At 43.6% G+C, this 14,712-nt stretch overlaps 1 protein-coding gene across 2 annotated transcripts in view; it reads right to left on the reverse strand.

Annotated features, from left to right (window-relative positions):
- TUBE1 (tubulin epsilon 1) overlaps nt 1-14,712 on the reverse strand; it is a 47,776-nt gene that overhangs the window by 26,876 nt on the left and 6,188 nt on the right. The window contains exons 2-5 of one of the 2 annotated variants that reach the window (XM_073675870.1): nt 13,207-13,280; nt 11,528-11,580; nt 5,054-5,111; nt 2,833-2,948 (exon numbers count right to left, since the gene is read on the reverse strand). In XM_073675870.1, the coding sequence (XP_073531971.1) occupies nt 2,833-2,948; nt 5,054-5,111; nt 11,528-11,580; nt 13,207-13,280 (301 nt within the window). The remainder of the gene's footprint in view (nt 1-2,832; nt 2,949-5,053; nt 5,112-11,527; nt 11,581-13,206; nt 13,281-14,712) is intronic. The other variant, XM_073675871.1, reaches the window with a different exon arrangement.

A 14,712-nucleotide genomic window follows, 5' to 3' on the forward strand; every position in this document is an offset into this window, starting at 1 on the left:
CACATTCTTTAACCATTTAAATTAACCCAATATACTCACCCCAGGTCCGACGGTAATCCAAGGGTTAAAGCGATATTCCACATTTCTTTTTTCAAATATCTTATTATTTACCGTATTTTTCGGACTACAAGACTCACTTTTTTTCCTCCAAAATTTTGGAGGAAAGTGGGGGGTGCGTCTTATAGTCCGAATGTACAGTTATATGAAAAAGTTTGGGCACCCCTATTAATCTTAAGCGTAATGTTTTATAAAAATTGGTGTTTTTGCAACAGCTATTTCAGTTTGATATATGTAATAACTGTTGGACACAGTAATGCTTCTGCCTTGAAATGAGGTTTATTGTACTAACAGAAAATGTGCAATCTGCATTCAAACAAAATTTGACAGTGTGTATGCTATTAGGAAGAATGAATGGTCACTGTTCCCCACGCACAGTCACGGCGCGGGGAGCAGTGACTATTCCAGCACAGCATCTCACAGTGTGAGGGTGCACGGCGGTGACTTCATGCGTGGCTCACACTGTGAGATCAGTGCAGGCAGCAGAGCAGGAAGCAGCGCTGGAGCACAGGGAAGAAAGGTGAGTAAAAGTGGGGTTTTTTTGTGCGCACCATGGGATGGGGGGTGCCAGGCATACCAGGAAGAGGGGTGAAGGGTGCCATACATACCAGGATTGGGAATTGCTGTGCCATGCATACCAGGAAGAGGGATGAAGGGTGCCATGCATACCAGGAAGAGGGATGAGGTGGGCCATACATACCAGGAAGAGGGATGAGGGGTGCCAAGCATACCAGGAAGAGGGATGAAGGGTGCCATGCATACCAGGAAGAGGGGTGCCAAGCATACCAGGAAGAGGGATGACGGATGCCATGCATACCAGGATGAGGGGGCCATGCATTCCAGGATGAGGGGTGCCATGCATACCAGGATGGGGATCAGGGGTGCCATGCATACCAGGATGGGGATCAGGGGTGTCATGCATACCAGGATGGGGGATTGGGGTGCCATGCATACCAGGATGGGGATGAGGGGTGTCATGCATACCAGGATGGGGATGGGAGCCACAAATAACAGGAAGGAGGGGCCATATATACCAAGATGGGGGAACATTACCCCTATACCAGTGTAAGCAGCAGACCCCCTCCCCCTCAACAGTGCATCATGACCACATTTTTTGCTTACATTTTTTTTTTATATTTTCCTCCTCTAAAACCTAGGTGCGTCTTATAGTCCGAAAAATATAGTAGCTCCAAAAAGCAAAAAATAAAAAAGAATAAAAAAAAACACATTCATTGCTATACAAAAATGCACATTTTTTCCGCCAAGAGATGCAGAAACTTCTGCATCCAAATACTCAACGTGCGCACATAGCCTTATAATGCATATGGCAAGGCCAATTTACTTACTATTTTTCACCACAGTATCTCATTTATATTTTGATCTATTCAGTAATCCTATACTAATTATTATTCATTCCGAGATACAGCTATCGTTTTCCAGATATGGGGCTGGGTGAGAACTTATCTTTTGCGCCGTAACCTGACGGTTTTTACTGATACCATTTTGGGATAGATATGATGTTTTAATTGCCTCTTATTGCATTCTATTGTAATATTGCGGCAGCCAAAAAAATTAATTCTGGCTTTTCTATTTTTATTTCTCATTACGCTGTTTACCAATCGGATTCATTTAATTTATATTTTGATAGATCAGAATTTTACGAACGCAGCAATGCCAAATATGTGTATTTTTTTATTGTTTTATTTTTAATGGGGCAAAAGAGGGGCGAATTTGAACTTTAGTATTTCTTTCACATTTTTAAAAAAAAAAAATTCTTCACTTTTTACTGTATTTATTAGTCCACTTAGGGGACTTGAAGCTGCGATCATCCGATCATTTGTACTATACACAGCATTGCTATGTACAGTAAAAATCACAATCTCCTATGAACGCCAGCTAAATGCTGACTTTTACAGGAGTATCGTAATGACAGGCACTGGGGTCTTCAGCTGATCCCTGACTGTCATGGCAACCCATTGGCGCGCCCGTGACGTGATCTCCTGTCATAGAAACCCATGACGCCGCCCGATGCCTGTGCGTGTTAAATTTCACTGTCAGAGATTGACAGGGGAATTTAACAGGTCAACAGTCTAACATCTGTTAGATACAGATGATGGCTGAATAATTAAGCCATCATCTGCCGGGAAAGATGCGGGCTCGGCTTGTGAGCTTGCATCACAGTCAGGGAGGTTCCTGTGGGGTGCTACTGTATAGAACAACATAGTCAACTACTCTTTTCTATTCAGTAGTAAATGACATTCATACCGGATGAATAAAGCGTAATAATTATGTACATTATTTATTTTACTCACTTATACAGCTCTTTACAGACTTTATTGGCACTGTCCCCATTGGGGCTCACAATCTAAATTCCCTATCAGTATGTCTTTGGAGTGTGGGAGGAAACCCACGCAAACACGGGGAGAACATACAAACTCCTTGCAGATGTTGTCCTTGGTGGGATTCGAACCCAGGACTCCAGAGCTGCAAGGCTGTAGTGCTAACCACTGAGCCACCGTGCTTATATACTCTGAGAACTTTCTCACTGTATACAGGAGACTTATGGCTCAAGTGAAGTGTGAACAGAGCCTGAGTCCTCTGAGCTCCAGCATGCATTGCACTGAAGCTGCCTGGATTGCTTGAGCTCATTGTTAGCTCCTGATCACGTACAGATTCAGTGTTTCTGCACTTATAACAGGAAACCAGCAGAATTCTGAACCCAACGCTCTGTCTGAGCAGCCAATAAAACAATCACATGAAAAATAGTAGACGTACCAATTATTTCCTGATCCCGACACATCAGTAATGAGCTGCGTTCTATCAAATAAGTCCTGAAGAGGCCCTTGCGAAATTTCATTAACCACTCCTTCTTCCATATCAATTAACACAGCCTAAAGAAAAAAAAAGACCAGCTTTGCACTTTATGTAAAGACAAAAAATTCAGAATTAATGATACTATATTCAATCATATGAATCATATGAATATGGCAGCATTCATATTTGTGAGATATAGTTAGTGCTACAAATCAATGAAAGATGTATTACGTATTTTTTTTTTATTTTTTTTTTTACAAATGATCGACTCCTAATTTCAATTTTGGTTATTTACGTTCATAAAGAGGTACATTTAAAAAGAGTTTGCCGGTTTATCAATATTTCCCATGTTCTGGAAACAGACCTGTAAGCCACTTACAAATATGACATTATTACAGGTTTAGCGCTGAGGTCCTCTTCTCAGTAGCACCACCCCCTATTTAGTCTTCTCCTCTGTGTGCATGGCACTTCGGTCGTCAACATGTCTGCTGATGGGTGGGCATGTAACCAGACCCACGCATCAGCACACTTCTCTGCACACGGCATAGGAAACTGGTGCATGAACATCGTCATTGAGACAGGAATAACTAGATGCTAACAAGTCCTTTACATTGCAGTCTACACCACATTTGGGAAAATAATGATAAAGTGCTAAACCTTAAGAAAGTTTTGGAAAATATTTCACATATCGAAGTTACATATCAGAAATTTCAATTATCAAGGTCATGAGAGCTAAGGTCCTTCAAGATTGCTGAGCAAAACATAGCGCTGAGCCCCTTTGGTTGTGTTCAGTCGGAGACGAGGTTAATGGGGTAGGGGCTACTAGCTTGTATACGGTTCAGCCCCTCTGTCTCAGCAATCATAGAGACAGACCCTGTATAGTCAAAACTTCTCACACACCACTAAGACATGCCAGTGTTTTCTGAAAAGTGAGACACACTTTATAGCTAACTATATTATGGAATTGTGCTTGAAGCCATTGCCCAATAAATTTACATAATTATTTTACTACAGGCTAGAGAATAGATTTGCGGCAACATGGATAAATGACTGATTCAGATTAAAGGGTAACCGTACTTTCAGGTATCTTTTCAAAATAAGCCTTTCCTGATTGTGTACATGAGGAATAACACCATTGTTGGCCATTATATGACTTGTACCTTGCATTTTCACCATTTTCCCTCAGAATGATCGAACTATAATTTGCAAACTGCAGGGAGCTGAAGAGGAAACCTAGCTGCAGTAATTTCTGACATACCAAACATAGTGCACAGGGATGGATTCCTGCTCCTCATTCATTTATTTTTTTTTTTTAAATACAGAGGCAAGCTTCTGAAGCATGGAAGAAATTGTACAGCAGAAACTGTACAACAGAACTGAGCTGCCTGGACGTGAATCAGCTCTGAGTTGAGGTAAGAGACTTGTTAGAAAGCTCACCGTGAGCCATCTATTTCTCCCTCTGCTTGTTTCCTCTCCCTGCTACTCCGCTACTAGAGTGTAATGGGCTGTGTCACATAACACTGCAGGGAATTAGCAGTCTGTCTTATCTAACAAGTTCAGATACATCTTATCTGACAAGTTCAGGAGGTAGGGTGAGATGAAGAAGTGACTGATAAGCAGGAAAGGTAGCTGAGTTCTCTTATAAGATAATTACAAAAGCTTCAGAAAATAGGAGGAATGATCCCAGCGTGATCCAGCTGGTCGACACAGCTGTGATCCTTGTGTGCAAAGATTTATTATGGTGGTAGCAGCATTTTTTAATGGCTCAATAAAAGCTATGTTTTATTCAAGTTTATAGCCTGATACGCTGGATCATTCCTCCTATTTTCTGATTCATGAACCAGGCTGCTCTGGCTGGATCCGAGCGAGGCTGAGATTGCACCACACCCCAATGGTGAGCGGACTTTATTTACTTTTTTTTCTTAATTACAAAAGTTTCTTATTTGCATTTGATTTATGCAAAGTTTGTTGAAAGTACAGTTCCATTTTAGATAAAGTAATAATTTCTTAAAACCATACAATGTTCATAACAGATAAAAAAAAAGGTGTAGAAACTAAGAAGTTCTCATTTTTGTAGTTTCTGATTGTGCTTTGTGTTTAAATAGCGACATTATATTCCATGTATGAGTGAAATACTTCTAGGAATAGCAGTTCGGGATGTAATCAGCATCATTTGTCTTACACGAGCTTTAAGTGAACAAATCTTTCCTCTCTGAACATCTGCTCCACCAGCGTCAGCTCTGAAAGACAAAAGCAATATTTCAACTTAAAAAAAAATGTCTTTTCATACAGAATAACACCGTTTTCTATTGCCCGTGATTTTGAGACAGCAATAAGCATATTATAGCTTCAAATGTATTGCCGGGCTCTCAACGGAAGAACTTGAAGCTTAAAGTAGATTAAAGAAAAATACAATCGATTAAAGGGGTTGTCCGCTACTAGGTCAACCCCTTCTTGATCTAAATGTTTGACCCTGATAAAATATAAAAGCTTATACTCCCCTCCCGTGCCTGCGCCATTCCAGCAGTGTCGGCACTGGCGGTCCCGGGGCTCTTGTGTGGTTCTTATGACACGTGAGCCCGGCGACCAATCTGCGTTGGCCTCACTGTCCCCGCCTTCATGCGAATTGAACATGAAGAGGAAGTCAGAGATCAGCTTCAGCCCGGACTTCTTCATGTTCAATATCTATAATATAATCGTACAAGCATCCCTCTGTCTGAAGCCTCTATAGACTGCGCAAGCGCGATGCGCCTGCGCAGTCTGGACCCCACAGAGGAACGCAACCACATCCTAAACGAGGAGTTTAGGATGAGGATTGTGGCCCCAGAGATCGCGGTATGCGTAAGCACTGAACACAACTCACCTATCCGGGAGACCGCGCTGTGTCTTCGGGCCGGTAGCCGGGAGATGAATGCGCCGTCGGAATCGGAGCATGCACATAGCGCGGTTCTGGCACCATTTTATTGAAGACACACTTGCAGTGTGTCTTCAATAAAATGGCGCCGGAAAGCTCAGACTGCGCAGGCGCCACAGTCCTCCCCGTCCTCTCATAACATCATTGATTATTTAAATAAAAAATAACGTACGCCCACACTTCACCGCCATTTTCAAGCCTTCTCCTGTGTCACGTTAAAGCCTCCAGTCTCTGTATTATATATATATATTTTTTTTTAATACAGAGACTGGAGGCTTTAACGTGACACAGGAGAAGGCTTGAAAATGGCGGTGAAGTGTGGGCGTACGTTATTTTTTATTTAAATAATCAATGATGTTATGAGAGCACGGGGAGGACTGTGGCGCCTGCTCAAAAAAATAAAGGGAACACTCAAATAGCGCATCCTAGATTTGAATGAATGAAATATTCTCATTGAATACTTTGTTCTGTACAAAGTTGAATGTGCTGACAACAAAATCACACAAATTTTAATCAATGGAAATCAATTTATTAACCAATGAAAGCCTGGATTTGGAGTCACCCCCAAAATTAAGGTGGAAAAACACACTACAGGCTGATTCAACTATGATGTAATGTCCTTAAAACAAGTCAAAATGAGGCTGAGTATTGTGTGTGGTCTCCACGTGCCTGTATGACCTCCCTACAACACCTGGGCATGCTCCTGATAAGGTTGCGGATGGTCTCCTGTGGGATCTCCTCCCAGACCTGGACTAAAGCATCCGCCAACTCCTGGAGAGTCTGTGGTGCAACGTGACGTTGGTGGATGGAGTGAGACATGATGTCCCAGATGTGCTCAATCGGATTCAGGTCTGGGGAACGGGTGGGCCAGTCCATAGCTTCAATGGCTTCACCTTGCAGGAACAGCTGACACACTCCAGCCACATGAGGTCTGGCATTGTTCTGCGTTAGGAGGAACCCAGGGCCAACCGCACCAGCATATGATCTCACAAGGGGTCTGAGAATCTCATCTCGGTACCTAATGGCAGTCAGGCTACCTCTGGCGAGCACATGGAGGGCTGTGTGGCCCTCCAAAGAAATGCCACCCCACACCATTACTGACCCACTGCCAAACCGGTCATGCTGAAGGATGTTGCAGGCAGCAGATCGCTCTCCACAGCGTCTCCAGACTCTTTCACGTCTGTCACATGTGCTCTGTGTAAACCTGCTTTCATGTCAGTGGCGACTTTGCCAATCCTGGTGTTCTGTGGCAAAATGCAAAGCGTCCTGCACGGTGTTGGGCTGTGAGCACAACCCCCATCTGTGGATGTCGGGCCCTCATACCACCCTCATGAAGTCGGTTTCTAACCGTTTGTGCAGACACATGCACATTTGTGGCCTGCTGGAGGTCATTTTGCAGGGCTCTGGCAGTGCTCCTCCTGTTCCTCCTTGAACAAAGGCGGAGGCAGCGGTCCTGCTGCTGGGTTGTTGCCCTCCTACGGCCCCCTCCACGTCTCCTGGTGTACTGGCCGGTCTCCTGGTAGCGCCTCCAGCCTCTGGACACTACGCTGACAGACACAGCAAACCTTCTTGCCACAGCTTGCATTGATGTGCCATCCTGGATGAGCTGCACTACCTGAGCAACTTCTGTGGGTTGTAGAGTCTGTCTCATGCTACCACGGGTGTGAAAGCACAACCAACATTCAAAAGTGACCAAAACATCAGCCAGAAAGCATTGGTACTGAGATGTGGTCTATGGTCACCACCTGCAGAACCACTCATTTATTGAGTGTGTCTTGATAATTGCCAATAATTTCCATCTATTCTCTATTCCATTTGCACAACAGCATGTGAAATTGATTGTCAATCAGTGTTGCTTCCTAAGTGGACAATTTGATTTCACAGAAGTTTGATTTACTGGGAGCTATATTCTGTTGTTTAAGTGTTCCCTTTATTTTTTTGAGCAGTGTAAATAGTGTAAATAGAGGACACTATATACACATATTACATATAGAATAGTCAGCGGAGCAATCCCGCAACAAAATACGTCGGTGGAGCAACCCCGCAACAAAATACGTCGGCGGAGCAATCCTGCAACAAAATACGTCGGAGGAGCAATCCCGCAACAAAATACAGTTATATGAAAAAGTTTGGGCACCCCTATTAATCTTAATGTTTTATAAAAATTGGTGTTTTTGCAACAGCTATTTCAGTTTGATATATGTAATAACTGTTGGACACAGTAATGTTTCTGCCTTGAAATGAGGTTTATTGTACTAACAGAAAATGTGCAATCTGCATTCAAAGAAAATTTGACAGGTGCATAAGTATGGGCACCCTTATCATTTTCTTGTTTTAAATAATCCTACCTACTTTTTAATGACTTACTAAAGCACTTTTTTGGGTTTTGTAACCTCATTGAGCTTTGAACTTCATAGCCAGGTGTATGCAATCATGAGACACGCTACTTAAAGTGGCCACTTGCAAGTTGTTCTCCTGTTTGAATCTCCTCTGAAGAGTGGCATCATGGGCTCCTCAAAGCAACTGTCAAATGATCTGAAAACAAAGATTATTCAACATAGCTGTTCAGGGGAAGGATACAAAAAGCTGTCTCAGAGATTTAACCTGTCAGTTTCCACTGTGAGGAACATAGTAAGGAAATGGAAGAACACAGGGACAGTTCTTGTTAAGGCCAGAAGTGGCAGGCCAAGAAAAACATCAGAAAGGCAGAGAAGAAGAATGGTGAGATCAGTCAAGGACAATCCTCAGACCACCTCCAGAGAGCTGCAGCATCAACTTACTGCAGATGGTGTCACTGTGCATTGGTCAACTATACAACGCACTTTGCACAAGGAGAAGCTGTATGGGAGAGTGATGCGAAAGAAGCCGTTTCTGCAAGCACGCCACAAACAGAGTCGGCTGAGGTATGCAAAAGCACATTTGGGGAAGCCAATTTCTTTTTGGAAGAAGGTCCTGTGGACTGATGAAACCAAGATTGAGTTGTTTGGTCATACAAAAAGGCGTTATGCATGGCGGCAAAAAAACACAGCATTCCAAGAAAAACACTTGCTACCCACAGTAAAATTTGGTGGAGGTTCCATCATGTTTTGGGGCCGTGTGGCCAATGCCGGCACCGGGAATCTTGTTAAAGTTGAGGGCGCATGGATTCCACTCAGTATCAGCAGATTCTTGACAATAATGTTCAAGAATCAGTGATAAAGTTGAAGTTACGCAGGGGATGGATCTTTCAGCAAGACAATGATCCAAAACACCGATCCAAATCTACTCAGGCACTCATGCAGAGGAACAATTACAATGTTCTGGAATGGCCATCCCAGTCCCCAGACCTGAATATCATTGAACATCTGTGGGATCATTTGAAGAGGGCTGTCCATGCTCGGCGACCATCAAACTTAACTGAACTGGAATTGTTTTGTAAAGAGGAATGGTCAAAAATACCTTCATCCAGGATCCAGGAAATCATTAAAAGCTACAGGAAGCGACTAGAGGCTGTTATTTTTGAAAAAGGAGGATCTACTAAATATTAATGTCACTTTTCTGGTGAGGTGCCCATACTTATGCACCTGTCAAATTTTGTTTGAATGCAGATTGCACATTTTCTGTTAGTACAATAAACCTCATTTCAAGGCAGAAACATTACTGTGTCCAACAGTTATTACATATATCAAACTGAAATAGCTGTTGCAAAAACACCAATTTTATAAAACATTAAGCTTAAGATTAATAGGGGTGCCCAAACTTTTTCATATAACTGTACGTCGGCGGAGCAATCCAGCAACAAAATACGCCGGCGGAGCAATCCAGCAACAAAATACGTCAGCGGAGAAATCCAGCAACAAAATACGTCGGCGGAGCAATCCAGCCACTAGGGCGCAGGATGGGAGCAGCACATTACAGAATGGGGGTGCAGGATGGCAGCAGCACATGAGAGGATGGGAGCGCAGGATGGCAGCAGCACATGAGAGGATGGGGGAGCAGAATTGGATTAGCACATACCAGGATGGGGTCAGCACATTCCAGAACGGGGGTGCAGGATGGGAGCCGCACATTACAGAATGGGGGCGCAGGATGTGAGCAGCACATGACAGAATTGGGGCGCAGGATGCGAGCAGCACATGACAGCATGGGGGCGCAGGATGTGAGCAGCACATGACAGCATGGGGGCGCAGGATGTGAGCAGCACATGACAGCATGGGGGCGCAGGATGTGAGCAGCACATGACAGAATTGGGGCGCAAGATGTGAGCAGCACATGACAGAATTGGGGCGCAAGATGTGAGCAGCACATGACAGAATGGGGGCGCAAGATGTGAGCAGCACATGACTGGACGGGGGCGCACAAAACAGGGTGAGGGCACAGGATGGGAGCAGCACATGACTGGACGGGGGCGCAGGATGGGAGCAGCACATGACTGGACGGGGGTGCAGGATGGCAGCAGCACATGAGAGGACGGGGGCGCAGGATGGCAGCAGCACATGACAGGATGGGGGAGCAGAATTGGATTAGCACATACCAGGATGGGGTCAGCACATTCCAGAACGGGGGTGCAGGATGGGAGCCGCACATTACAGAATGGGGGCGCAGGATGTGAGCAGCACATGACAGAATTGGGGTGCAGGATGAGAGCAGCACATGACAGAATTGGGGCGCAGGATGTGAGGACCACATGACAGCATGGGGCGCAGGATGTGAGGAGCACATGACAGCATGGGGCGCAGGATGTGAGGAGCACATGACAGCATGGGGCGCAGGATGTGAGCAGCACATGACAGCATGGGGCGCAGGATGTGAGCAGCACATGACAGCATGGGGCGCAGGATGTGAGCAGCACATGACAGCATGGGGCGCAGGATGTGAGCAGCACATGACAGCATGGGGCGCAGGATGTGAGCAGCACATGACAGAATTGGGGCGCAAGATGTGAGCAGCACATGACAGAATTGGGGCGCAAGATGTAAGCAGCACATGACTGGACGGGGGCACAGGATGGGAGCAGCACATGACTGGACGGGGGCGCACAAAACAGGGTGAGGGCACAGGATGGGAGCAGCACATGACTGGACGGGGGCGCAGGATGGGAGCAGCACATGACTGGACGGGGGTGCACAAAACAGGGTGAGGGCACAGGATGGGAGCAGCACATGACGGGGGTGTAAGATGGCAGCAGCACATGACAAGATGGGGGCGCAAGATGGAAGTAGCACATACCAGGATGAAGACCATTTACCAATACAAATCCTCGCCAATCGGGCGTAGAACACGTTCATAGCTAGTCTGATATAAAGAGATAGGAACAAGAGTCTCAAGGAGTGTCCCTTTTGCCATTTCTAATAAAGACTTCTTGAGATATCCAAATATTAATGCTTGTATTCTATTGGGCATTACAGTATTTGAAACATTCACATTTAAGACATTTGTCATTAAGCTCTTATTCACATTTACGTAATTTGACATAAATTAAAAGGTTTTAATACTTGAGGTTAGGACCGACGCGGATAGGGTCATCTTGACATTGTGGGATGGTTTTTACATGTTTTTGATCAAAATTATGTTATGTTAACTAAATACCCTATGTTATTTTCATGCGCTATTGTTATTTATTTACTGCAGGGTATTTGCTCATTTTGTTTTTATCTTAGGTTTTGTCTGTCTAATGGCCAGTGTGAACATGCGCCTACACGTTGCATGTATACCAACTTATATTCCAGTTCATCTCTGTAGGCTTTAGTTTTTGAAACATACCTAGTGTCAATATTTCTAAAAAAGCTGCACAGTGCTTCATCATATATTCCTTTCTGGAAGAGAAAGTTATTTTTTTACTTAGTGGATACGTACACAGGTCCAAATTATCAAGCACAACTACCATACACATTTTACTCTTTTCTTACATTTCAATATTAAATAACAAAACAAATAAACAGAGTTTATGGCAAATTATAGAAATCGATCCATGTTGCTTCATCTATCACAATACTTTTTTTTTATAAAAAAAACAAAAAACCTAAGCCCCGATTCATCAAAGCTTGTATGCCAGAAAATTGCCGTAAAAACTTTTACTAAATCACATTTTTTTTTTTCACAACAAGAGGCTGTGCAAAACCTCTATGACTTTGGCATTTTTACGCTATTTTCATCAAGCTACAACAAAGTGGGTGGAGTTGGGTGGTACAGGGGTGTGGTGAGCCCAAATCACCAAATTCATGCCGGGCAGTGGCGTTCCTTACTGAAGTAAGATTCGTGGAAAGGTGCACCCGAAGGTGCACGCCAATTCGCGCCTTTTCATGAATCAAACGCCTCCAACTCCACCCTGCCCTGAGGCCATATTGTGAAGTGCATTTTAATGACCATTGCTATATTAATTTGAACTGCAATACCTTGATATTTACATTTTAGGTATGCTCCCCACGGGACTAAAATGAAACAGTCATTGAGCACCAAGGCAAAACCGCTGCAGAAACGCTTAAAAAATGCATGGTAGAAGGCCTGCCATGTTCCCCAATGATAATCCGCATGTGCTGTGCACATGCTGCCGAAATTTCCGCTGCGGATTATCATTGCGGAAAAAAAAGTAGCACTACCAATTATTTTGCGGAAGCGCTGCGTTTTCGCCGCCATTGACTTGCATTAGAACGCGCCAATTCCGCAAGACTGCATTTGTACTTGCGTAATTGGCGGGGTCTAATGTGCGGATGGTACCCGGGTGTAGAGGAGAGGAGAGTCTCATCCACACCCAGGTACCATTAAAAAAGCTGTAAAAAAAGAATAAAATAAAAAATAAATGTATACTTACCTTCTGGCGGCCCGCGCAGCGCTCCTCCTTGCTTCCTGGCACTTCGCGATGAAATGAAGGACCTGTGCTGACGTTAGAGTCATGTGACGGGTCACGCGACGCAGACGTCGGCAGGTCCTTCAATTCACCGCTGCCGGCAGCCGGGACGGTGAAGCAAGACAGCGGGGGCCATTGGAGGGTAAGTATATATTTATTTTTTTATTTTTTGACATTCTCTCGGTCACACTATATAAATGCATGCTGTTTGCATGGATTTATATAGTGTGACCAAGTTGACAAGCACTTTCCAAGTGATGCTAAAATCGCTTGGAAAGCGCTTGTCAACCTGCATGCGGAAATGCAAGTGAAGAACGCTTCACATCCGCATGTCCCTGGCAGGAAAACGCATGTACAATCCGCATGTACAATCCGCATGCGTTTTTTCTGCCGGGGAGATGCAGAAACGCTCAGGAAAAAATCATGAGCATTTCTGCATCGTGGGCACATAGCCTTTATCGTGATGCATTTCTTAATCACTCCTGCAAGCCAATTGCCTCAATATATCTGTTATGCCATTTTGCTTATTAGGATTAGATGACCTAACATAGTGCAGGGAAATATAATACTCAATTTCTATTATATATTTTTTTACCTTATTAACAGCTGCATGTTCTCTCAACGCAAGGTCCCAGAACCTACAGCCGATCTGATTTCCACACTGCCCAACTGGAAATATAATAATGGCAAGAGTTAGAAAAAACATGAAATATACTGCAAAAATAGACAAATGACTACAGAGAAAAATGATGAGCAGAAGTGTTGATTTTGAGAAATAAGCATAACAGCTTCCTGCGATCTATTACCATCTTATTGCTTAACATGGTGTATGTGAAAGAAGCCCTCCCACTGTGTCTTCTGGTGGCCACATGACATTATGTCCCGAGACCACTGATTGGCAGCAGCCTTCCAATAAAGCAGATTACTGAAAGGCTGCCAAACAGCATCTGATTGGCTGCAGCAGTCACGTGGCATAACAAAGTCAAGTGATCGCTAGGAGACATAGCTTTGACAACAGAGGAACAGCAGCAATCCGGAAGGTGATTTTATGTGGGGCACTTCAGTGGTTAAAAAGTGGTTGTCCAGTAGATCCATGCTGATAGTATGTGCAGTGAGTGTATATACACATGTGTATGTATGTGCAGTGAGTGTATATACACATGTGTATGTATGTGCAGTGAGTGTATATACACATGAGTATGTATGGGCAGTGAGTGTATATACACATGTGTATGTATGTGCAGTGAGTGTATATACACATGTGTATGTATGTGCAGTGAGTGTATATACACATGAGTATGTATGGGCAGTGAGTGTATATACACATGTGTATGTATGGGCAGTGTGTGTATATACACATGTGTATGTATGGGCAGTGTGTGTATATATACATGTGTATGTATGGGCAGTGTGTGTATATATACATGTGTATGTATGTGCAGTGAGTGAATATACACATGTGTATGTATGTGCAGTGAGTGAATATACACATGTGTATGTATGTGCAGTGAGTGAATATACACATGTGTATGTATGTGCAGTGAGTGTATATACACATGAGTATGTATGTGCAGTGTGTGTATATATACATGTGTATGTATGGGCAGTGTGTGTATATATACATGTGTATGTATGGGCAGTGAGTGCATATACACATGTGTATGTATGGGCAGTGTGTGTATATATACATGTGTATGTATGGGCAGTGTGTGTACATACACATGTGTATGTATGGGCAGTGTGTGTATATACACATGTGTATGTATGTGCAGTGAGTGAATATACACATGTGTATGTATGTGCAGTGAGTGAATATACACATGTGTATGTATGTGCAGTGAGTGAATATACACATGTGTATGTATGTGCAGTGAGTGAATATACACATGTGTATGTATGTGCAGTGAGTGTATATACACATGAGTATGTATGGGCAGTGTGTGTATATACACATGTGTATGTATGGGCAGTGAGTGTATATACACATGAGTATGTATGGGCAGTGTGTGTATATACACATGTGCATGTATGGGCAGTGTATGTATATATACATGTGTAGGTATGGGCAGTGTATGTATCTGCAGTGTGTATATACAGTACA

This window comes from Phyllobates terribilis, unplaced genomic scaffold, assembly GCF_046119375.1.
Source record: "Phyllobates terribilis strain yellow unplaced genomic scaffold, ASM4611937v1 Scaffold_3__8_contigs__length_932513732, whole genome shotgun sequence".
Taxonomy (NCBI): domain Eukaryota; kingdom Metazoa; phylum Chordata; class Amphibia; order Anura; family Dendrobatidae; genus Phyllobates; species Phyllobates terribilis.